At 47.9% G+C, this 25,000-nt stretch overlaps 3 protein-coding genes across 3 annotated transcripts; 2 read left to right on the top strand and 1 right to left on the bottom strand.

Moving 5' to 3' along the window:
* Nucleotides 1-50: 50 nt before the first annotated feature.
* Nucleotides 51-2,911, top strand: irf2bp2b (interferon regulatory factor 2 binding protein 2b). Its single transcript, XM_053418829.1, has 2 exons — nucleotides 51-816; nucleotides 1,914-2,911. The coding sequence occupies exons 1-2, from the start codon at nucleotides 82-84 to the stop codon at nucleotides 2,661-2,663; spliced, it is 1,485 nt and encodes a 494-aa protein (XP_053274804.1). The 5' UTR covers nucleotides 51-81; the 3' UTR covers nucleotides 2,664-2,911.
* A 4,099-nt stretch (nucleotides 2,912-7,010) lies between these two features.
* On the top strand, nucleotides 7,011-17,882 carry ero1b (endoplasmic reticulum oxidoreductase 1 beta). Its single transcript, XM_053418663.1, has 16 exons — nucleotides 7,011-7,452; nucleotides 9,673-9,792; nucleotides 10,294-10,377; nucleotides 10,515-10,556; nucleotides 11,553-11,635; nucleotides 12,578-12,651; nucleotides 12,837-12,957; nucleotides 13,368-13,414; nucleotides 13,890-13,901; nucleotides 13,996-14,022; nucleotides 14,184-14,276; nucleotides 14,457-14,703; nucleotides 14,876-14,945; nucleotides 15,023-15,109; nucleotides 15,226-15,359; nucleotides 15,611-17,882. Exons 1-16 carry the CDS (start codon nucleotides 7,288-7,290, stop codon nucleotides 15,666-15,668), a joined length of 1,464 nt encoding a protein of 487 aa, XP_053274638.1. The 5' UTR covers nucleotides 7,011-7,287; the 3' UTR covers nucleotides 15,669-17,882.
* Nucleotides 17,883-21,243: 3,361 nt separating this feature from the next.
* Nucleotides 21,244-24,660, bottom strand: gpr137bb (G protein-coupled receptor 137Bb). Its single transcript, XM_053419545.1, is given in 8 exon segments — nucleotides 21,244-21,331; nucleotides 22,272-22,357; nucleotides 22,359-22,397; nucleotides 22,605-22,733; nucleotides 22,804-22,953; nucleotides 23,034-23,256; nucleotides 23,372-23,421; nucleotides 24,256-24,660. Coding segments are annotated over 8 exon segments (1,170 nt in total).
* Between the last annotated feature and the right edge of the window lie 340 nt (nucleotides 24,661-25,000).

Here is a 25,000-nt window from a genome sequence, read left to right as displayed (position 1 = left end):
GCTCCGGTGCGTGTGACGCGTGTCTCCGGTGCTCGCTTGTCCCCCGCAGAGACGCGCGGTGTCCCGCTGTGTGGAGACAGCATGTCGGCCTCGCGGAGACAGGCGTGCTTCCTGTGCGACCTGCCCCGGATGCCCTGGGCCCTGGTCTGGGACTTCACCGAGCCCGTGTGCCGCGGATGCGTCAACTACGAGGGCGCGGACCGGGTCGAGTTCGTCATCGACAGCGCCCGGCAGCTGAAGCGGGCTCACGGGCTCCAGGGCGCCCGCTCCCCGGGTCCGGGGAAGCTCCAGCACGCCGGGAAGGACGCGAGCCACTCGGCCGCAGACTCGTGCTCCCGTCCCCCGCAGCCTCTGGACCGCTACCCGCTGTCCGACCGGCCTCCCCGGCTGGGACCGGAGTACCCGGCGGGCAGGCCGGCGAACGGCCTCCCGGTGCCGAACGGGTTTCCCAAACCAGACGAGCCTCCGGAACTGAACCGGCAAAGCCCGAACCCCCGCCGGACCGGCACGGCTCCTCCCGGCCTGGTTCCTCTGGTGAACGGAGCCGTTCCCACCGGCCACCCGCTGAACGGCCGCCCGGCCCACATGGCTCCGCCCGGGGCTGTGGTGGCGCAAGGCCCCGGGAGGAGCCCGGAGGACCTGAGAGACAAACACCGGCCCGACGTGTCCGACATGACGGACGCGGAGTGGACGGGTCGAGGGAGGACCGTGCGGGACATGATGGCGCTTCACACGTTCGATAGCCGGCTGAAGAAGGAGCAGGCCGCCATGCACAGGCTGCTGGGACTCGAACCCGGGACCGGAAGGACAGGTAGGCTGCGTGAGGAACAACACACAGACACACACAGTGAACAACACACAGACACACACAGTGAATAACACACAGACACACACACACACACACACACAGTGAATAAAACACAGACACACAGTGAATAACACACACACACAGTGAATAACACACAGTGAACAACACACAGACACACATACAGAGTAAACAACAAACACACACACACAGTGAACAAGACAGACACACACGTTAAACCACGTGTCTGCAGCGGACACGCTCATCCCGTGCACGAGGAGGTTTTACCATGAACGGACACGTGTTCAAATCACTGTTTGTTGAGTTGTGTTGTTCAGAGAGTGTCTGTGTGTTGTTCACTCTGTGTCTGTGTTGTTGTCTGTGTGTCTGTGTTGTTCACTGTGTGTCTGTGTTGTTCACTCTGTATGTGTGTGTGTTAACTGTGTTGTTCACTGTTTGTGTGTTGTTCACTGTGTTAACTGTGTGTGTTGTTCACTGTGTGTGTTGTTCACTGTGTGTCTGTGTTTGTGTGTCTGTTGTTCACTGTGTGTGTGTTGTTCACTGTGTTAACTGTGTGTGTTGTTCACTGTGTGTGTTGTTCACTGTGTGTCTGTGTTGTTTGTGTGTCTGTGTTGTTCACTGTGTGTCTGTGTTGTTCACTGTGTGTGTGTGTGTGTTGTATACTGTGTGTGTGTTGTCTGTGTGTTGTTCACTCTGTGGGTGTGTGTTGTCTGTGTGTCCGTGTTGTTCACTCTGTGTCTGTGTTGTTCACTGTGTGTGTCTGTGTTGTTCACTGTGTGTGTCTGTGTTGTTCACTGTGTGTCTGTGTTGTATACTGTGTGTGTGTTGTTCATTCTGTGGGTCTGTGTGGTTCACTCTGTTTCTGTGTTGTTCACTGTGTGTGTCTCTGTGTGTGTTGTTCACTTTGTGTGTGTCTGTGTTGTTCACTCTGTGTGTGTTGTTGTCTGTGTGTTGTTCACTCTGTGGGTGTGTGTTGTTCACTCTGTGTGTCTGTGTTGTTCACTGTGTGTCTGTGTGTGTGTGTGTAACTCTGTGTCTGTGTTGTATTCTGTGTGTTGTTCACTGTGTGTGTGTTGTTGTGTAACCCTCCTCCTCCTCTTCCTCCTCTTCCTCAGACAGGGGGAAGCCCCCCCGCAGCATGAAGAGGAAGGCGTCCCCGGAGCCGGCCGGTGAAGGTGGCGCCCTCCAGAGGAGCGGGGGGGAGTCGTGGCGCCCGTCGCACTCTGACGTCCTGAAGACGGGCTTCTCCTCCGCCCCCCCCTCCACCATCACCCCGAGCTCCCGCCCCGCCCCCCCCGAGGCCCCGGTGCAGAACGGTCAGTCCCCGATGGCGGCGCTCATCCTCGCCACTGACAACGCAGGAGGCGTGGCCTCGCCCAAGGACGCCAACCAGGTTCACTCCACCACGGCGGGCGTACAGCGGACCAGCGGCAGCCCACTGTCCCCGTCCCCTCAGAGGAGACTCGCCCAGAGGGAGGGGCCGTTGAACCCTCCTGCTCCACACGGCCCCGGTGACATGGAGCCCCCCCCCCTGCCGGCGCAGAGCCTCCCGGACTCCTCGGCGGCGCCCGGCGGCGTGGCGCTCTGCTGCACCCTGTGCCACGAGCGGCTGGAGGACACCCACTTCGTCCAGTGTCCCTCCGCGCCCTCGCACAAGTTCTGCTTCCCCTGCTCCCGGGACAGCATCAAGCAGCAGGGCGCCGGCGGCGAGGTGTTCTGCCCCAGCGGCGAGCGCTGCCCGCTGGTCGGCTCCCATGTGGCCTGGGCCTTCATGCAGGGGGAGGTGGCCACCATCTTGGCCGGGGACATAAAAGTCAAAAAGGAGCGGGACCCTTAAAATGTCCACCGGCTGGTTTCCTTGAACTTTTCCGTTTTTATAATCTCACCACGGCAGCAGCAGGACGTGGACTGTAAACACGGCTGTATCATATTTTGATTTCTTTTTCAATACGTTGTGTTTCTATATTTTTGAAGATGAAGGTGTGAACTCGACCGTCACACGTGTTTCAGTCTGGAGGCTGTCCCACACCATGTGACCAATCTGAGCACCTCGCGAAAAATGAATAAAGAAGAAACTAAAACGCTTCTGGTTTTTTAATGTTTCAAAATCTGCCAAATAGACTCTCTCTCTCGAGGAGAGGGAGAGAGGGAGGTGTGTGTTCATTGTTGATATTCTACAGATGATTTATTAGATCGCAGTAAAAGTAATTATGCATTAAATTGAAAACCAGCTGAAATCTCTGAAGTAAAGTTTAAAACATTAAATATAGAATTATGAAATCTCTGACTCGTCTAACGAGTTCAGCAGCTGATGATTCAGAGGCTGCTTGAAGGATGAGGTCCAGGAACGTGTCCGGGGCCCAACAGGGGGTTCACCAGGGGGGCCCAACAGGGGGCCACTAGAGGGTTCACCAGGGGGGCCCAACAGGGGGCCACTAGAGGGTTCACCAGGGGGCCACTAGAGGGTTCACCAGGGGGGCCCAACAGGGGGTTCACCAGGGGGGCCCAACAGGGGGCCACTAGAGGGCCTATGTTAGAGGTTCCTTTCCTTTTCTCCCCGAGTCAGGAACGAGGAGCCTGAGCCTCTTCCTCCTCCTCCTCCTCCTCCTCTTCCTCCTCCTCCTCCTCACTCTGATGGTATCAGAGGAAGCACATCTTGAGCTGTTCAACACCGACTCTTACCCGAGTTCACTTCAACATGAAATCTGAGGTGACGGTTCCTGACAGAACCAGGAGGAGGGAATCATGAAGGTGTGGTGTAGTTGGGCGGTGTCACGGTGGCGTACCGGGTTGCGTACAAGGCGTTTCACTGGCTGAAACCCAGCAGCTGCGCTCTATAATTAGCCGTGAGGCTCCTGTGCCATTAATCAGTGAACTCCCAGCATGCATCACCAGGCGAGGAGTTGACTCTTCATCTGGTTCAGCTGCAGCCCTGTTGCCTGGGTATCGCTGCTGGAAGGTAAACAGAGGGGACAGGGATTCACATCGTCAGTTAGCTGGCAGGAAGTAAAGGCCACCCGGGGGGGGGGGGGCTGCATCTGTCCCACTTTAATTAATCCGATCATATCAGACCTGTGACACCAATAACTCATCTGAAACAGTTCGCTGACAATAAATGTGTTTTAGTGTTTGTCCATCTTTGTGGCTGTTTTGAAATGTTCTATTTCAATGACTATTAGTAGAATTGGGTGAAATCCCATGTGAGGGATTCCCTGCAGGATTCCCCCCCGACAGCTTCTCATGCTCTCCTCCTTTTCCCAAGCTCAAAAAATAGAATCAAAATATCCACTGCTGCTCTAATAGCAGCCTGAGCAGCAGTAACATCTGGATCTCAGCCATGATTCCTTCTCCCTCTCATGGAAAGTTACCCCTGAGGCCGGGGGGGGGTTTGAGTCTGGGGGATCGGCCAATAGAAAGAGGAAGAGGTGGAAACACTAAAGGCTGTAACAGGGAACATTTACATTCCTCTATAATACACATTATATATTGTTTCATTAGTTATATATGAGTAATAGTTCAAATGACTTTGAAGATTGTTTTCAGAACTGAACCAGGGACGTGTTCCTAACATGTTCCTGACGTGTTCCTAAATTGTTCCTGACGTGTTCCTAACATGTTTCTGACGTGTTCCTAACATGTTCCTGATATGTTCCTGACGTGTTCCTGACATGTTCCTGACACTTTCCTGACATGTTCCTGACGTGTTCCTAACATGTTCCTGACATGTTCCTGACGTGTTCCTGACATGTTCCTGACGTGTTCCTGACATGTTCCTGACACTTTCCTGACATGTTCCTGACGTGTTCCTAACATGTTCCTGACGTGTTCCTAACATGTTCCTGACACTTTCCTAACATGTTCCAGACGTGTTCCTAACATGTTTCTGACACTTTCCTGACGTGTTCCTAACAAGTTCCAGACGTGTTCCTAACAAGTTCTAGACGTGTTCCTAACATGTTCCTTATATGTTCCTGACGTGTTCCCAACATGTTCCTGACGTGTTCCTAACATGTTCCTGACGTGTTCCTGACATGTTCCTGACACTTTCCTGACATGTTCCTGACGTGTTCCTAAGGTGTTCCTGACGTGCTCCTGACATGTTCCTGACGTGTTCCTGACATGTTCCGTGGTATTTATTCTTGATGACTGATTTGTCCTCCTGTGGACTTCAGACGAACCTGAGATGATTTTCAGATGAAACATCTCATGATTATCGGTCCAGTAGTTTTTGTGTATCGTGCTGACAAACCAACAAACATACAAACAAATGAGGCAACAACACAAACATCAGCTTTAACCTTTTCTTGGTTTCTTAATCTGAGTTCAACTAAATTAAAAACTTGGTTGATGTGACGGAGAATCAGAAACAGGAGAAAGGTGTCGTGTGAGTCCGAGACGACAAGAGACACAACCAGAGGAGTAACACAACATGAACACTCACCTTGACCCCCGACGAGCTGCTATGGAGACGACGGCTAAGGGAGGCGGAGCGTATCAATCATAGAGTGTGTGTGTGTGTGGGGGGGGGGGGGGGGGGGGCAGCTTTTTCTAGAAACATGAAAGTTATATTTAACATCTGAAGGTTACACAGACTCACACTCACACTCACACACTTACACACTCACTCACTGTTTGTGCAGCTCAGTCACATCCTGGTCATTCAGTCTTGTCATGTGACCAGTCAGAGGTTCAGACGTTTTGAAAGATGTGATTTTCAAACATTTCTGATCATGTTTTTCTGCCACCTTCTTTTCAACCTGGTTAAAAACCAACACACACGTTGTGTGTCTGGCACAACAAAGCCGTGCATGTGTTTCCCAGCAGCCCAGAGCACGTGACCCTGTGTGCGTCTGGTGTGTTCAGGGTCGAGGTGGTCGAAGCGGCCTGTGTCATGTAAACCACACATGAGTCAGTTGTCTTTAGACACTGGGGTTCAGCGCCCCCCCCCCCCCCCACACACACACACACCTCTGCTACACAACACACCTCAAGTTACCAGTCGCTCAGTTGAGCTGATGTGGGGGAAGTGGCCGTCGACTGGGGGGGTTCATGGGGGAGATGAACCACCTCGCTCGATCCACGTGACCCTCTGACCTGATCGGGAGCCAATCAGGAGCCTGGGAACACGGCGTGGTGGTTTGTGTCGACTCAGCTGAAAAAGAGTCAACATGGTTGTTTTGATCTATTTATCTTTTGAACAAACATCTTCACAGTCAACTTCGACTTCCTGTTGGTCTCGTGTCAAGTTGTGTCCACACATCATCATCATTATTATTATTATTATTATTATTATTATTATTATTATTATATATATATAGCATAGCATATACCTACTTCTAAACAAGTCATTATTTTGTGTCCAGTTACATTTCTCCCACCTCACTCTGATTGGTCAGTTAGGATAATATAGAAAAGAATGTCATATAATAGAATATCAGAGATCTGTGGCGTATCGTATTAAATATGTTGTTCCTACTAAAGCCAGTAGGTGGCCCTGTAGCATTGTGAGGGCTGCAACAGTGGAAAGACTTCCTGACAAAAGACAAGTGATAATAGTGCTGGGATCAAATTATTATTTTCTATACAAGAGCTGCCACGTGCAATAAGGTGATAAGGTAATGTCAACAACCTGACATGTTGTGTACGATGGAGCGATGAGGTCATAATGAAGGAGAAAGTCACATTATGACGAAAATAAGTCTGTGTGTACGTGTGTTTGTGTGTTTTGTGGCCACTGTGCTGGATCGACAGCTACCCCTGCTGGCAGACTGCAGTCACTGCAGGGGCCTTCTGAGACAGGAGCATATTTCTTACTGTGACTTGAATCTATTATGATATTAATTATTATAGTTAAATATTATAGGGAAGGAAAACCTGAGAAAGACAGGTATCAATCCAAGCAGGATCTCGACCATCTTTCTGAACTCCTGCACTCTGTTCACCTCACTGTACCACCTGCCCGTTTGTCCACGATGGTTTGTCCACGATGGTTTGTCTACCTTTACTGCAGCCACCAGGGGGCGATCGAAGGAAGCTGACGTGTTCTGTGACTGACAGGCGGAAACGAGACGTCACAGTGAGACGTCGCGCGAGTGTTTTGTGCTTCATGTGGTCCACTGCGCCACCTAGTGGTCCACTGCGTTTCGCCTCCTCTTGTATTTCACACCCACGAACCATTTCCTGACTGAGTCACGTGGTACGTCCGGCTCGCTCACATACGTCATCAACACAAGCCTCGATACTTGCTTCACAAACATCTTCCTGGAGCCTGGACACGGGAGGACACCTCACTGCGTCTTCGTCCCTGGACCCGGGAGGACACCTCACTGCGTCTTCGTCCCTGGACACGGGAGGACACATCACTGCGTCTTCGTCCCTGGACACGGGAGGACACATCACTGCGTCTTCGTCCCTGGACACGGGAGGACACCTCAGTGGGTCCGTGTCCCGCCAGCAGAGGGATGTGGAGGGTCACTCTCCCGGCGCTCGGGGTTCTGCTGCTGGCCTGGTTCTACGGGAACTTGGTTCTGTGTTGGTTCCAACACAATCAGGTCGAGACCCCGACCCGGAGCAGCGAGCCCCGGAGCGGAGCCGCCGGCAGCCCGGAGCAGAGCTGCTTCTGCCATGTGAGTGACCGGGGGACTGCGGGGCCGCAGCGGGGCGAGGGGCTCCGGTCCCCGGCTTAGATCAGGGAGGGAAACGGTGCAACGGTTTCTACTGTCCCCCTCAAGGGACGGCACCGTGTGTGATGCTAGCTAGCTGTGTGTGTGTTTGATGCTAGCTAGCTAGCTGTGTGTGTGTGGGGGGGGGGGATGCTAGCTAGCTGTGTGTGTGTGTGTTTGTGTGTGTGATGCTAGCTAGCTGTGTGTGTGTGTGATGCTAGCTAGTTGCAAGTGTGTTTGTGATGCTAGCTAACTGCAACCTTGTGTGTGTGTGATGCAAGGTAGCTGTGTGTGTGGGGGGATGCTAGCTAACTGTGTGTTTGTGTTTGTGTGATGCTAGCTAGTTGCAGCAGTGTGTATGTGTGTGATGCTAGCTAGTTGCAGCAGTGTGTATGTGTGTGATGCTAGCTAGTTGCAAGTGTGTTTGTGATGCTAGCTAGCTGCAACTGTGTGTGTGTGTGACTTGTGTCGTCATACATTTTTTATTTTTTAAAACCTTTGACATGTCAGATTTAACTGACGCATTAGATTGGGTTTCATTTAATAATAACTAGAGTAACTAATACTCAGAGAATGTAACGTTAATATTACATTTCGGACTAATTCCATCTTCTGATTTGAATACGGGTCTAAACTGAGCTCTTCAGATTTTCATAGAAGTCATCGAGTAGAAAAGCGTGGTCTTCTCTGATTGGCTGTGCTGCCATCTGATTCGCTGGTTCCCTAGCCGCAGGTGTCTCATGGGAGTTGGAGTTCTTTGCTCTGACCTCAGCGGCTGCTTCCGGCCCACTCACAGCACGCAGGACTACAGGGGGGCGGGTCTACGGTCAGGGGGCGGTTTGTGTCATGGTGAGAGGGCGGGTCTGTGGTGAGAGTTGAGTGACAGCTCAGACTGATCAGGACTCAGACTCCAGGTTCACCGGTGGTTGTTCTGACCTGAGATCCTCACCTGAGGTCCTGACCTGTGATCAGCGGCACCATGCTGAGAGCTTTGTGGCTCCTCCTGACCTGCCTGGGGCTCGGTGGACTGCTGCGATCTGAGGTCAGCTGTGTGTGTGTGTGTTTGTGTGTGTTTGTGTGTCATGCTGACACGTTCCAGGTGTTTGTGAGCAGCTGGACTCACGGCAGGGAAACAAGACGATAGCTTCTGAATGTGGATTCTCCTGCTCATCACAGAGTCCACAGCTGACTCCATGTGTCGGGTCTGATGCATCTGAAACAGCTGTTTGATTTTCACCTCTTCTTTCTCAGTCATGATTTATTTAGTTTGAACAGCTGTTAGGATGTTCACCTGTCTGTGGCTCCCTTTTCTTAGTGGAATATATGAATACCTTTTTATAACATGTTCAAAATATTAACCTAACCTAAAAAAAAATCTCTCATTATTATTTCAAAAATAATGTTGCAACTTTACAAGAATAAAGTTGTAGTTTAGAATAGAGTGTAATGAGAAACACAGAAGATGCTTCTGGATAAAGTATTTTTACTTTAATTACATGTTTTACACACGTGTAAAAACTCTGATCTGAACATTTGACACATTAGAGCAAATATTGAGAAGAACAGAGTGAACGTCACCTCCACTCACTTTGAACCAGTCATTCACAAACTGGTGTTTCAAAAAGCTGGCTTCACTGAATCAGGTCGTTTTAAATAACATTTAGTTTAAATTATCATTTTTCTGATGTTTATGGGCTTCATGAGAAGTGTGAGAAGATACAGAATCAGTTTGTTGTGTGGATTAAAAGCCACAGTGTGTGTTCAGACCTGCTGAGCTCAGACTGGTAAATCAGGTGTTTACTGTGGGACCACAGCTGATGGTGGCTCACCTGCTGGGGGGGGGGTCACCTGCTGGGGGGGGCACCTGCTGGGGGGGTCGGCCTCGTCCTCTGTTTCCTCATCGATGGCCTCCGACTCCACGCTGAGCCCTCTGCGTTGGCCGGGTGGAGGAGTTGTCTGCATCACATGTGTGGGTTCAGGTTACAGGTGGATTAATAATGCATGGGAGTGGTCCGTCTGTGTACACACCACCTGCTGTGAAGCCAGACCATAGTATGAGTCTTAGAACTGGTGTGGATGTAAACACACGGAAATCACGACAACAACTTGTTGAAAACATTCTGACCAACCTGTGTAGCTGCTCCATCCCCATGTGAACTCTGCTCCTCTCGGCTCCGCCTCCAGCTCACGGGCGTTCTGGACGACTGCTTCTGTGACGTGGAAAGCATCGACGTCTTCAACAACTTCAAGATTTACCCTCGAATCAAGAAGCTGACGGAGAGAGACTACTTCAGATACTACAGGGTAGGAGCTCTCAGGACACTGGACCACACACTTCATATCATTCCATGTCTCTTATAAGTTAAGTCCTTCTTTAAGATTTAATACCAAGTGTTCAGTTTGTCATTTTATGTTTTTTGTTCAGAATTGGTTTTGTGACATTTTACTCAGTGAAGCCTCATTTTTTACTTCAATATAAAAACATCATTCAACCCGTCACACTTTCTGAAGATACTTTAGTCAGGTTATTGGACTGGGGGGGGGAGGTGTCCTAGGTGTCCTAGGTGTCCTAGGTGTCCATCTTAGGTATGATCTTCAATCTCAGGTCAGCTGCCTCCCTGTTCTATCTGGTTCTACTGGGGCGTGGTACCCAATCCCAGTGGGATGATGATATCTCCTCTCTGACCTGTCTGTGTGTGTGTGTGTGTCTCTCTCTCTCTCTCTCTCTCTCTCTCTCTCTCTCTCTCTCTCTCTCTCTCTCTCTCTCTCTCTCTCTCTCTCTCTCTCTCTCTCTCTCTCCTATAGGTGAACCTGAGGCGGCCGTGTCCTTTCTGGCCCGATGACGGACACTGTTCAATCAAAGACTGTCACGTGGAGCCCTGTCCTGAGGTGAACCACTCTGACACCTGTTCATAGTCACATATGTATTTAATCTGTATTAATACCAAAGTTATTCATCCAGCACCAGTTCAACCACATGATCAGTTTCAGGTGGAGGACTGATTTCCTTATTGTTTCTTTGACAGAGTAAGATCCCCATCGGCATCAAGTCTGGGAACTACAACAAGGTGAGTGTCTTTAAAGGTCGCCCTCCCTCTGACCTGAGGTCGGCGGTTCGATACCAGTCTGTCCCACCAGTGTCCTTGGGGAACGTTTTGATCCCCACTCCCCCCCCCCCCCCCCCCCCTCACAGAACAAAGGGCTGCACGTAGAGGCACTGTGTGAATGTTTGTGTGAATGGGTGATGGAGTAAAGAGCTTTTAGTGTCATCAAGACTAGAAAAGTCCTTTTTATAAATACAGACCGTTGACGTGCGTTCAGGAGGCTTCTTTAGAAAATGTCCCCAGACCGGAGTGAGCTGCCGTCGCTGGTCTTTGTTCAATGGAGTGAAGGAGCAGCTGCAGTTGTTCCAGCACTTTCCGTCTCATCAGCTGATTCCCTGCCACACAAACACACAAGCACACACACTCTCACACACGCTGGTCTTATCTGTTGGACAGTTTCCATGCAGAGGCTGAGGACTCAGGGTTTTCTAGATGTTTGTCTTGTTATGAACGAGATGTGTTTGAACATCTGGACTCGACTCATCAGGGTCCGAGTCCGGGGCCAGTTTGAAGAGGAACTGGGATATGTGCCATCCCAGCAGAATTTTAAAATCCAAACCCATCATGAGCTCGACAGGTTGATCGTGACCTAAGCTCCGCCCACACTGTCACATTACTGCTGCTATGGAGTGTCCTGTCCCGGGTCCTGAAGGTGGGACGAGCTCCACGTGGACATCAGGACAGAAAGTCTACACATCTTCCTCCACAAACTAAACACACACTTCTTCAGACTACAACTTGAACAACAAAAGAATGTAGCTTAGCAGCACTTGTGTGTGACAGACATGCAGCACGGTGTACTTTGGTTTTCTTGAACAACATGTTCCTGGATTCTCGTTGCTCATGTCGAGGACGTCGGTTTGAAACTGCTCGCTGATATTTGTTTAGCTAGGAGAAATCATGATGTAGTTATTATCAGTGTGGTTAGCATTAGCATGCTAACACTTCTTTACTCTGCAGTACTCCCCGGCCGCGAACACGAGGTTGGACCTGACGGACTGTGAGCAGGCCATCGAGCTGGGGGCCATCAACAGCACCCTCAGGTGAGAGCACCTCCTGCTCCACCTCCTGCTCTCCCTCCTGCTCCCCCTCCTGCTCCACCTCCTGCTCCACCTCCTGCTCCCCCTCCTGCTCCCCCTCCTGCTCCCCCTCCTGCTCCCCCTCCTGCTCCACCTCCTGCTCCCCCTCCTGGTCTCCCTCCTGCTCCCCCTCCTGCTCCCCCTCCTGCTCCCCCTCCTGGTCTCCCTCCTGCTCCACCTCCTGCTCCATCTCCTGCTCCCCCTCCTGCTCCCCCTCCTGCTCCACCTCCTGCTCCCCCTCCTGCTCCCCCTCCTGGTCTCCCTCCTGCTCCACCTCCTGCTCCCCCTCCTGCTCCACCTCCTGCTCCACCTCCTGCTCCACTGCTGCTGGTTTCCCACCGAGCCACCAGCAGCAGGCGGAGAGAGGACCTGATAAAAACCAAGTTGTGTCAATAAAAGCAAAGATTTAGCGACATTGCATATTAAACTCCAATAAAAAACAATAATTCTACTGTGTGTCACATGATCAGACCTGTGAGATGAAACCAGGAGGCAGTTTATCTGCTCTCCTCTAACCCTAACCCTAACCCAAAGGTCACAGTGATCTCAAATGAGTCGATGGCAGTAGACCAACATGTGCCACAGATTCTGAGTGACAGGTTCAAAGTTCATGTGACAGAGAACTGCAGCAGAAACTATGAGGTCTGACTGTGGATGGTAAAAACCTTATGGATGATATCCCTGCACACAGTTACACAACACAGCAGTGAAGCAACACACCAAGTGAGAGATCTTATGCTTTATGAGAAATATAAACGTTCTTTGTTTCATTATGAAACTGTCAGAATCCACAGTTGACATATCTACAGAGAACCACTGGAGACTCTGACATGTGGAGACCGTGTTCCTCTTCACTCTCCGACTGGTTGACCCTAACCCTAACCCTGACCCTAACCCTTGTTTCAGTAACCGGAGTAAAGAGGCGTTTGCTGACTGGGCGAGACACGACGACGCTCAGGACCAGTTCTGTGAGCTGGATGGTGAGTTCCTCAGTTTGACCTGAGACACTCGACAACATCATCAACCCAACACAACTCCTGTCAACGCAATGAGGCTCTTAGAACAAGCAAATCACATGTTGTTTGTTCAGCTTGAGTCAACGACCATGAAGCCTTTTCTTTACTGTGTGTGTCTGTGTGTGTCTGTGTGTGTCTGTGTGTGTCAGATGAAACGTCTCCAGATGCTGAGTACGTTGATCTGCTGCTGAATCCAGAGAAATTCACTGGATATAAAGGTCCTTCAGCCTGGAGAGTGTGGAACAGCATCTACGAGGAGAACTGCTTCAAGTGAGACGCACACAAGCTGACAACACACAAGCTGACAACACACAAGCTGACAACACACACAAGCTGATAACACACACAATCGGATAAACACACACAATCGGATAAACACACACAATCGGATAAACACACACAATCGGATAAACACACACAATCGGATAAACACACACAAGCTGATAAACACACACAAGCTGATAAACACACACGGTAATTATTACAAGCTAATAAACACAAAAGCTAATTAACACACACAAATGATAAACACGCCAGCTGATAAACACACAATCTTAGAAACACACACACACACACTCACTCACTGAACTAAAACAGTTCTTGTAGCTAAAGTTGAATTTGAAGCTGTGCTAATGATGATTGTGATGATGACATGAATAATTGTGTGTTTGTGTTGCCAGGCCCAGATCCGTGTACCGACCTCTGAACCCTCTGGCCCCGAGCAGAGGTGAGTCCTCCTGGTGGCCGGATGGTGAACAGCACTGAGCCGGAGATCTTTAGAGAACACGTTGTGGGTCACAGGAGGAGCTGGAGGAATGTGTGTGTGGAGGGAATATTCAAAGTTGTAAACTTTCCATGGGAATTAACGGGAATATTCAGATTAAACTGGACATTTTGTGGTTAAGTTATACAAACTGTATTTACCTTTTCATATAAAGACATAATATTAACATAGGGTTTTGTCATAGGCTGATTTGAGCCTTGAGGAAACTTTGGCACTTGACTTTATGCTTTTGCATCTTTTCAATTTGTGAGAAATGATGTCTGACAGAACTCAGCTGCTGCTTTATTAAATCTTTATAAGTTTACGACTCAGCTGTTCAACTTGAAGGTTTAAATCAGCGTGTGAATAAAGATGGACGACAGCTGCTTCTGTGTGAGAATAACTCAGATTAATCATCTTCGTTCTCTTTTGGTTTCAGGAGATGATGATGGTGAGTAAGACCACGGACTCGACAAATCTATTTATTTGTATTTGTGTTGAATTAAAAAACAATAAAGTCTCTTGTGATGTGGCTCATGTTGCAGGAGAAGGTTTCTACACGTGGCTCGAAGGTAAACACCCCTCGTGTTTTTATCATTCTGCTTATATATGAATGTATAAATCTGTTTATTTGTATTTATATACAAGCTGTAGACATGACGCTCTGTGACACATCTTCAAGCTTTGAACAGAACTAAAGAATCAAAGATGTCTGCTCCCTCTGTCTCTGCAGGTCTGTGTCTGGAGAAGAGAGTTTTCTACCGACTGATCTCCGGCCTCCACAGCAGCATCAACATCCACCTGTGTGCCGAGTACCTGCTGGACGGTGAGAGCTCCTCAAGCTTCAGGCCTCATGTACATGTTGTAAAAACCCTGAGGCCTGATTCCTTTTTAAACAGACACAAAGGTTGAGTTGGAACCAAACGTGTAAGGTCAAAGTCGCAGTGAAAAGGAGAATGCACTGAACCCTGGTGTGTTGACCGGTTGTGTTGCTGTGGCCCCTCAGAGCGCTGGGGCCGCTCGGTGTGGGGCCCGAACCTCCAGGAGTTCCGGCAGCGCTTCGACATGGCGGACACGAAGGGCGAGGGCACGCGGCGCCTGAAGAACCTCTACTTCCTGTACCTGATAGAGCTGCGGGCGCTCTACAAGGTGGCTCCGTACTTTGAGCGGGCCTTCGTCAACCTGTACACGGGGAACACGCAGGAGGACGCAGCCACCAAGGAGCTGCTGCTGCAGGTCTTCAACGAGATCAGGTGACTTGAACCAGGAGACACTCAGACAGGATGTTCTGATCACTCACTACAGATCAATGTAAAGGGCTGATATTGATCAGAACCTTCTGATAACATGTGGAACCTGACGTCTCCCACATGTCCATTGATTTGTCTCTTCAGTTATAAGTTAAGTGGTGACTGTCTCTTCCAGAACATTCCCGATGCACTTTGACGAGAAGTCCATGTTTGCCGGACACAAGATTGAAGCGAAGACACTGAAGGTGAGAGGACAGTCAGGACGTGATGTCCCAGGATGAGGACGTGTGGATGTAATCTTCTCTTCTCGTTGGTTTTCCAGGAGGAGTTCCGCCTCCACTTCAAAAACATCTCCAGGATCATGGACTGTGTCGGCTGCAGCAAGTGTCGAGTGTGGGGGAAGCTCCAGGTGAGTCCCGGGTACACCCTGGGGGGGGGGGGGGGGTGAAACGAACATAGAGCACGACGAACTTTATTAACTGTGTGTGTGTCTCTGTCTCTCTCTCTCTCTCTCTCTCTCTCCAGACGGAGGGTCTGGGCACCGCCCTGAAGATCCTCTTCTCGGAGCAGGAGATCCAGCAGCTTCCTGAACACAGTCCTTCTAAAGGCTTCCAGTTGACTCGCCAGGAGATCGTGGCTTTGATCAACGGCTTCTGCAGGTCGGTCCACCGCTCTTTGATCTGTCGGGATCCCCAGAGGCTGTCTCCCTGGGAAATACCTGAACACGTACTTTAAGAACATTCATGTTCCCCTCAGGATGAACCTCAAACTACAGAGGACTTAATAACAACCTTAACTTTTTATCTAGCGCCATCATTGGGTCAGAATTTAAATTTATAGTTTCTGTTAAAATACAATTATAAATAAATACATGCTGTGACGTGTTGTTCATCTCTGTCGCCCCCTGCAGGCTGTCCACCAGTATACAGCAGCTCCGCAGCTTCCGCCAGCTGATGGAGAACAGGTAACAGGAGGTCCACCGGGACACTAGGTGGCGCCAGCCCCCAGAGAACTGCAAGATTCTAACCTTCAGCTTTTTCTACGGACGTCTGGATCAAATCTCAGTTTCCCTCTGAAACCTCCTGCTCCTGCTCCTGCTCCTCCTCCTTCTCCTCCTCCTGCTCCTCCTCCTCCTCCTCCTGCTCCTGCTCCTCCTCCTCCTCCTGCTCCTCCTCCTCCTCCTCCTGCTCCTCCTCCTGCTCCTCCTCCTCCTCCTCCTCAGACATGTTTTTTTTCTTTGTCGTCCAGTGAAAAACTGAAATCTGTTAGTTTCATTAAATTTATTTCTGAGAATGTGATTCGTGATGAAAAGTTGACGTCCTGAAGAGAATCATCGTAATCCGACATCTGGGAGGAAGTGATGTAGCAGAGTGAACCCTCTGCAACCAGACGGCTGCACGGAGAAGACGATGAAGACGATGAAGACGATGAAGACCTCCTGGACACAGGTTAAACAGTGGTTTCGGAGGGAAACCTTCCTCTTCCTCTGCTGACATCACATCCTGTTAGATTCTGTAACTTCGCTGAAAGACTTCAACACGGACGAAGTTTGTCCAGATGAAACTGCTGCCTGGTTTTATTTCCTCTTCCTCCTCGCTCACTGTTTCCAGTTGTTTTTAAGACTTGTGTGTGTCTGCGCGCGTGTGTGTCTCTGTGTGTGCGTACAGCTGCAGCTAAAACATTCTAGAACTTCTCGATTCCATGGTTAAATAATATATAATTTATTACCAGTAGAATAAGAAATTATTCTCTCTCTCTCTCTCTCTCTCTCTCTCTCTCTCCGTCTGTCTCTCTCTCTCTCTCCCCCCTCTCTCTCTCCGTCTGTCTCTCGCTCTCTGTCTCTCTCTCCGTCTGTCTCTCTCTCTCTCTCCCCCCTCTCTCTCTCTGTCTCTCTCTCCGTCTGTCTCTCTCTCTCTGTCTCTCTCTCTCGACACTCTTTAAACGTTAGTTCTCAAAGTATTTATTCACAAACCCAAAATCTTGCTTTTGGGTTTTAGTCTCGCGTTCAGAACTTTTTTCTCAGAACCGAGAGCAACGTCCAACAAGCAACAAAGTGTGAGACACGTTGAGTCTGTGACGACACCTGTCAATCAAAGCACAGACACAATGGCCTTGTTTTCAGAGGGAAGCGGAGACGTGGAGGACAGATCTGAGGTCTGATCACGATCTGTGACTTTCTGGATAAAAGCTTATTGTTTTTTTTTTTTTTGCTGTGATGATAAAGTTATAATAGAAAATGGACCAAAGAATTTAAAGTTGCCTACATTTCATTTGTTGTTTGTTTCTGATGCTCTGGAAGTTCATCTTTTATTTGATTGTTTCCACGAGTCTCAACATTACAATAAGTTAAATCACCACTTCGGTAAAAAACATCATATCAGCTTCTGTTTGGCCTTAACTGCTTTAATGTTCTTTAATGTGTAAGAAACCTTTGATTAAACTTTAAGATAAAATCATTTGAATATTCCCTCTTGGTCAGAAATAGAAATAATTTGTGAAGTTTGTTTCCTGTTTCAGTAGAGTGTGCAGTTCTCCGATCCTCCTGCAGAGGGAGACGTTCGTTCCTCCGGTTACTGATAAAAATAAAAACAAGGAAACAAACTGAAATCTTTTTACAGTTTCTCAGTTTGTCGTCAGTAAAAACCTCCTCGTGCCCCTGGTGGCGGGTTTCTGTTTTCATGATCATCAATTATGTTTGTTTGTGTTATTGTGAATTAAAAAATTTGGAGGGATTGGGCATTTGTTAAATTTCCTAATAAACACAGAACATGAGCTCAATCTAATGAAATGGATCAAATGTTTGAAACAGATTCTCTGAAAAATGGATCATTTTTCTTATTTTGTCGATCGATCCTGATGCTTCAGAAACACCTTGTGCCACGATGTGAAAGAAAGAGTGTGTTTGTTTGTGTGTTTGTATGTTTGTGTGTTTGTGTGTGTTCCTTCGACATCTGAACCTGAACAAACTTAACCAACTTCATCTTTACAATTTCATGTCTGATCCAAATCTGTTTGTAAAAAGCAGCGCAGGAGGTTTCTTTAGCTTTAGGATCTTTATGATTATATACAGAAATATACACATTTATATGTGTATATATAAATATATATAGTTGCACCATGTTGATGTGTGTACCTGTTGATTTTATTTATTTGAAAACGGGAATAAATATTTCTGAACATCACTCATCTGGTGGATCATCTTTATATACAGTCACTGATCATCTTTATATAAAGTCACTGATCCTCTTTATATAAAGTCACTGATCATCTTTATATACAGTCACTGATCATCTTTATATACAGTCACTGATCCTCTTTATATACAGTCACTGATGTTCTTTATATACAGTCACTGATCCTCTTTATATACAGTCTCTGATCATCTGTATATACAGTCACTGATCATCTTTATATACAGTCACTGATCATCTTTATATACAGTCACTAATCATCTTTATATACAGTCACTGATCATCTTTATATACAGTCACTGATCATCTTTATATACAGTCACTGATCCTCTTTATATACAGTCACTGATCCTCTTTATATACAGTCACTGATCATCTATATACAGTCACTGATGTTCTTTATATACAGTCACTGATCCTCTTTATATACAGTCTCTGATCATCTGTATATACAGTCACTGATCATCTTTATATACAGTCACTGATCATCTTTATATACAGTCACTGATCATCTTTATATACAGTCACTGATCCTCTTTATATACAGTCACTGATCATCTTTATATACAGTCACTAATCATCTTTATATACAGTCACTGATCATCTTTATATACAGTCACTAATCATCTTTATATACAGTCACTGATCCTCTGTATATACAGTCACTGATGTTCTTTATATACAGTCACTAATCATCTTTATATACAGTCACTGATCATCTTTATATACAGTCACTGATCATCTTTATATACAGTCACTGATGTTCTTTATATACAGTCACTGATCATCTTTATATACAGTCACTAATCATCTTTATATACAGTCACTGATCATCTTTATATACAGTCATTGATCATCTTTATATACAGTCACTGATCCTCTTTATATACAGTCACTGATCATCTTTATATACAGTCACTGATGTTCTTTATATACAGTCACTAATCATCTTTATATACAGTCACTAATCATCTTTATATACAGTCACTGATCATCTTTATATACAGTCACTGATCATCTTTATATACAGTCACTGATCATCTTTATATACAGTCACTAATCATCTTTATATACAGTCACTGATCATCTTTATATACAGTCACTAATCATCTTTATATACAGTCACTGATCCTCTGTATATACAGTCACTGATGTTCTTTATATACAGTCACTAATCATCTTTATATACAGTCACTGATCATCTTTATATACAGTCACTGATCATCTTTATATACAGTCACTGATCATCTTTATATACAGTCACTGATGTTCTTTATATACAGTCACTGATCATCTTTATATACAGTCACTAATCATCTTTATATACAGTCACTGATCATCTTTATATACAGTCATTGATCATCTTTATATACAGTCACTGATCCTCTTTATATACAGTCACTGATCATCTTTATATACAGTCACTGATGTTCTTTATATACAGTCACTAATCATCTTTATATACAGTCACTAATCATCTTTATATACAGTCACTGATTCATCTTTATATAAAGTCACTGATCCTCTTTATATACAGTCACTGATCATCTTTATATAAAGTCACTAATCATCTGTATATACAGTCACTGATCATCTATATACAGTCACTGATGTTCTTTATATACAGTCACTGATCCTCTTTATATACAGTCACTGATCATCTTTATATACAGTCACTAATCATCTGTATATACAGTCACTGATCATCTATATACAGTCACTGATGTTCTTTATATACAGTCACTGATGTTCTTTATATACAGTCACTGATCATCTTTATATACAGTCACTGATCCTCTTTATATACAGTCACTGATGTTCTTTATATACAGTCACTGATCATCTTTATATACAGTCACTGATCATCTTTATATACAGTCACTGATCATCTGTATATACAGTCAATACAAAAATTATTTAATCACACGTTTGTTGTCATGACAACCATAAGAATTTTATTGTTACAGTATTTTTTTTGTTGATTTGCTACAAACAGATAAAACAGAAAAACTTGATTAATCTTTAATGTGACAAAAGGTTTTGAGAATATAGTTTTTTCCTGAACGTCGTCTTTGAACCCGTTTGTTTCTTTTCTGATTTGATTTTGGATTTTGAAAAGTGTTGAATCAGCTGTTTCTGTAGATTCCGTAGTTTTATGCCCAAAAAATTATTTTCTTTATAGTTTCAGAAACATTTCAGTTGATTTGATTTGAAGTGAAAATGTCAGACTCAGGATTAAATGACGTGTTCAGACTTTATGATACAGTTATTGTTATTGACAGGATATCGATCGTGCAGAGTGTCACGTGTTTGTTTACGTTCACAACAACTTGAGGAGTTTTCAAGAATCATTCAGGACAGGATGTGAAGCTGTTTAACGATATGTAACCAGTTCCACGTGAACAATAAATCTGGTAAAAGGAATAAATACAGGAAATTGTCGAATTCACATGAGGAGCATCATCACGTTCAATGGGAATAATATTTCAGATTCATTTATTTGACTTATCGAGCCGATCGTCATTAAAAATCGTTTCCACGTTCTGGAGGGTTTATCGTCTCCAGGTCCAGGGTCAGGCGCTGAAGCTGAGCAGTGAAGCATCATGGGTAATGATGGAGCTCTCTGGTGAAGCTGAGCAGTGAAGCATCATGGGTAATGATGGAGCTCTCTGGTGAAGCTGAGCAGTGAAGCATCATGGGTAATGATGGAGCTCTCTGGTGAAGCAGAGCAGTGAAGCATCATGGGTAATGATGGAGCTCTCTGGTGAAGCTGAGCAGTGAAGCATCATGGGTAATGATGGAGCTCTCTGGTGAAGCAGAGCAGTGAAGCATCATGGGTAATGATGGAGCTCTCTGGTGAAGCTGAGCAGTGAAGCATCATGGGTAATGATGGAGCTCCCCGGGGGTCAGGTGCTGGTCACTGATGGAGCTCTCTGGTGAAGCAGAGCAGTGAAGCATCATGGGTAATGATGGAGCTCCCCGGGGGTCAGGTGCTGGTCACTGATGGAGTTCCCGTGAAGCTGAGCAGTGAAGCATCATGGGTAATGATGGAGCTCCCCGGGGGTCAGGTGCTGGTCACTGATGGAGCTCTCTGGTGAAGCAGAGCAGTGAAGCATCATGGGTAATGATGGAGCTCCCCGGGGGTCAGGTGCTGGTCACTGATGGAGTTCCCGTGAAGCTGAGCAGTGAAGCATCATGGGTAATGATGGAGCTCCCCCGGGGGTCAGGTGCTGGTCACTGATGGAGCTCTCTGGTGAAGCAGAGCAGTGAAGCATCATGGGTAATGATGGAGCTCCCCGGGGGTCAGGTGCTGGTCACTGATGGAGTTCCCGTGAAGCTGAGCAGTGAAGCATCATGGGTAATGATGGAGCTCCCCGGGGGTCAGGTGCTGGTCACTGATGGAGGTGAAGCTGCCACAGTCGTAGCACTCGGAGGAGAAGCTGAGAGACAAACAGGAAACTGGGATCAGAAGAATTCAAGATTCCACCTGTCAATCAAGATGCTGCTCAGTGTGACACGTTATGGTCATTGTTGGTTTAAACAGCAGGGGGCGCCAGAGCCTGACAAAACAAGAAGTTGTTAAACATTGTGTATTGTTAAAAACCTCAGTTCCTATTCCTCTAGTGTCACATGATCCCGGTTGTTTCTTCTGATTCGTCCCACTCACAGATCCTCGACACTGAGGTTCATAATAATAATAATAACTTCTCAGGTTGATGTGTTTCCTGAACATCTAACATCTAACTTCCATCATGAGACCTTCTCCTTCCAGCAGCTCTTCAATACTCTCCATTAGCATCTGTGAGTACTCCCCCCCCCCCCCCCCCCATGTGCGATGAGCATTAACGTCCCCACAAACCAACCCCCCCCCCCCCCCATCCTCCAGTTTGTGTTCCCTTATCCAACTTTACATTCATACAAGTAATAATTCAGAATCACATCTAACAGTAGCTGATCTAACTGTTCTGGAATACAAGCCTCATGTTTCCTCTATAAATAAAATCTGGTTTACGACTTTAATCTTCTTTATACATTTGGAATTCTAATCTGTTGGTGAATGAGCTCCGAGCTTTCCCTTCTTCTGTGACTCACTGTTCGGTTCCTCTCATTTCTTCTTCTTCTTTCTTCAGTTTATTGGCAGGTGGCAACTAACTTCTTCTTCTTCTTCTTCTTCTTCTTCTTCTTCTTCTTCTTCTTCTTCTTCTTCTTCTTCTTCTCCAAACAAAGAAGAAGAACAAACCTCCTCCAGAAGAGAGGCCCAACCCTCTCAGATGGAACAGTGCCCCCCGGTGGTGGTGACTCTCTTTGCATGCAGAGTCTGAGCAGTAACGAGAGATTCCACTGAAGAAGAGGAATCGTGACCAGTGATGATGTTCATACCTGGCTGATGCATTCTGGGGAGGAATGCTCCAGGCTAGGTCATCGTCGCTGTCGTAGCGGCGGGGGTTGTCGAAGAAGTAGCCCCCCCCGCGAGGACAGGATGTGGCTCGGGATCGCGGCGCCGCCCTGCTGGTGGAAACACAACCTGATTTCACTTCGGCCTGTAAACGTAAACTCATCAGATTTTAAAGTTCTGTCGTTAATGTTCATATTTACATGTTGAGCGCTGATGATTCTAAAGTGACTGAATAATTAAAGATAATCATTTTACTACACGTTGGGTTTGTCACGTGCACAGGTCAAAGGTCATCTGACCCGGTCAGGAGGACTGACCCTGTCCTGAGGAGGCCGTCGCACCCTGAAGAAGAAGACCACCAGCGAGGTGGGCAGCAGCTCCCACACGAACAGGACCCCCCCGAACACCACGTAGCCGGCGTCTCCCAGGGACGAGCGCAGGTCGGCCTGGAGACACAGGGTCAGAGGTCAGAGGTCACAGGATTCACAGGTCGTGTCGGCGCGGCGGCGACCTCACCTGGTCTGAGACGTTGTACCAGTCGAAGTCGAAGGAGCTGATGGTCCGGATGTCGGTGAGGGCGAGCACCACCAGGTTGTAACCGGCTCGAGAGGCGTACAGCAGCACCACCGTGAGGCCGATCAGCGCCACCTGGCACACCGACGTCCCCTGCAGGCACACACCAGTCATTACATCACTGCTCACAGAGGGTCCTCGTGTGGGAAGCTTCTCGATCTCCTCCACCTCACCTTGGACTCCAGGTAGATGCTGGCCAGAGACATCTTGGCCACCTTGTAGAGGCAGACGGACAGCGAGACGGCGCAGAGGACAAACAGGCTGTCGTTGATGGTGACCCTCACCAGGACCAGGGTCTTCACGTGGGCGGCGGTGGTCCTGACCAGTAGGGCGCAGACCAGGTTCACCACCAGGAAGAGGAGGCTGACCGCGAGGAAGACGAGGTACAGAGGAAGTCTGGAGGTGGAAGAGCAAGTGAATCATCTTATTTGTAATATTCACAACATATAAATGAAACTTCAGTTCTTCTTTAAGATGTGAATCAGTGTTGAAGATGAGAACCGGAGGTCACCTGAACTTCAGCAGCGCAGGTGTGTGCTTCGACTTCGCCTTGAAATAAACCTGAGAGAGAATCACACATCAGAAACTCACAACAAGAAAGACAACTACACAACTACACAACTTCTCTGTGATCGTGAGACAGAGAAAGATTTAGCTTCTGTAGCGTCAAGCAGCACAAAGTCCTTCTTTTCATCGGTAGTTCGATTCCCACAGGTTCATCAACACGTTGGCAGGAGTTGGTGCAACGTGTGAACTTCACCAACACAACGTCGAGTTCTCACAACCTTCACCTCATCGGACAGAACGTCAGGTTCAATGTCTGACGCCTGAACCACGGACTGATCAGTGGACGACCCGCTCGACCTCCTGATCCACGGCTGCAGGTCGGAGGTCAGACGTCTCTAGCTCCCCCTGGTGGATCACGCTGCCTGATGGGACACGTAGTCCGGACCTTGTTCTCGACCTTGACCTCAGGTGAAGGTCAGAACATCTTCATCGTTCTTCTTCAGCAGTGATGGAGGAACCCTCTCGTCACCATGGAAACCAGGAAGCGACAGAGGCAGCTGAAGAAGGCGGGGTTTATATACACGTCACTGCTGATTGGACGAAGGGCAGGCAATGGACTAATCACACAGAGTGGTGCAGCTGACCAATCAGAGCAGACTTTATCAGGAGGAGGGTCTTAAAGAGACAGGAGCTGAAACCAAGTGTTAGAGACAGAGGCTGAAAGAGGAGCTGCAGCGATGTGAGGACAGTGTTTGTGTCCTTCAGCCAAGTTATTATCATAATGAAGTGTCTTCTGGAATCAGAGCATGAACACATGTTACAGTCATGACAGCAGATCCCAGCCTGAGCAGACGTCCTCAGGGACCCAGGTGCTCCAGCAGGTCTCACCTGGAAGCAGTAGAGGTTCATGAGGCTCAGGGTGAAGAACTGCAGGCAGACGGGGAAGCAGTAGAGCAGCCAGAAGGAGAAGGGTCGCAGAGCGTTGGCGGTGACACAGTCTCTGAAGTAGAAGGAGAAGAGGAGGGCGCGCAGGGCGGCCCACAGGAGGCACAGGAACAGGAAGGCCGTCTGGAAGCTGAAGCGCTTGTGCCGGTACCTCAGCACCAGCCACAGCTGGACGTAGATGAAGGAGAAGAGCAGCGAGTAGAAGATGGTGTAGGCGACGGTCAGACCCAGCTTCACGTAGGGGGGGATGGCCGGCGTGATGGTGGGGGGGGGAGGGAGCTGGGAGCCGTTGCCGGCTTGATGCTGCTCCTGTTTCTCCTCCATCACCTCCATCACCTCCCCGTTCATCCCCCTGAGGTCCCAGGCGGGGGGGGGGGGGGGGGGCAGAGCAGCTGATCTGAAGAAGAAGAAGAAACGTGTTCGTCGCTCGATCCTTCAGGCTCTGACTCACAGGGGGAGGAGCCTCCCTCTCTGCCGGTGACTCCTGCAGCTCGATTGGTGCTGGATGGTCACATGATCCTGCTCCTCAGCACCTGATTGGTTGAGCTGGAGGAGGATGCTGTAGAGAGGAGAGGGAGGAGGTTCTCACACAGACACACACAGACACACACAGACACACGCACACACATATACATACACACAGACACACACACACGCAGACAAACACAGACACACACACACACACACA

The sequence above is a fragment of the Pleuronectes platessa genome, chromosome 3 (genome assembly GCF_947347685.1).
Source record: "Pleuronectes platessa chromosome 3, fPlePla1.1, whole genome shotgun sequence".
Classification (NCBI taxonomy): Eukaryota; Metazoa; Chordata; class Actinopteri; order Pleuronectiformes; family Pleuronectidae; genus Pleuronectes; species Pleuronectes platessa.
Note: the sequence above shows the minus strand (reverse complement) of the source record. Positions and strands in the feature narration are given on the sequence as shown.

Bases quoted from the DNA above. Each gene is read 5' to 3' on its own strand.
- irf2bp2b (XM_053418829.1), top strand. From the start codon at position 82: ATGTCGGCCTCGCGGAGACAGGCGTGCTTCCTGTGCGACCTGCCCCGG. The intron at 817-1,913 runs CTGCGTGAGGAA...GTTGTGTAACCC, and splicing joins GGACCGGAAGGACAGGTAGG to TCCTCCTCCTCTTCCTCCTC.
- ero1b (XM_053418663.1), top strand. From the start codon at position 7,288: ATGTGGAGGGTCACTCTCCCGGCGCTCGGGGTTCTGCTGCTGGCCTGG. The intron at 9,793-10,293 runs GTAGGAGCTCTC...TCTCTCCTATAG, and splicing joins ACTACTTCAGATACTACAGG to GTGAACCTGAGGCGGCCGTG. The intron at 10,378-10,514 runs GTGAACCACTCT...TTTCTTTGACAG, and splicing joins ACGTGGAGCCCTGTCCTGAG to AGTAAGATCCCCATCGGCAT.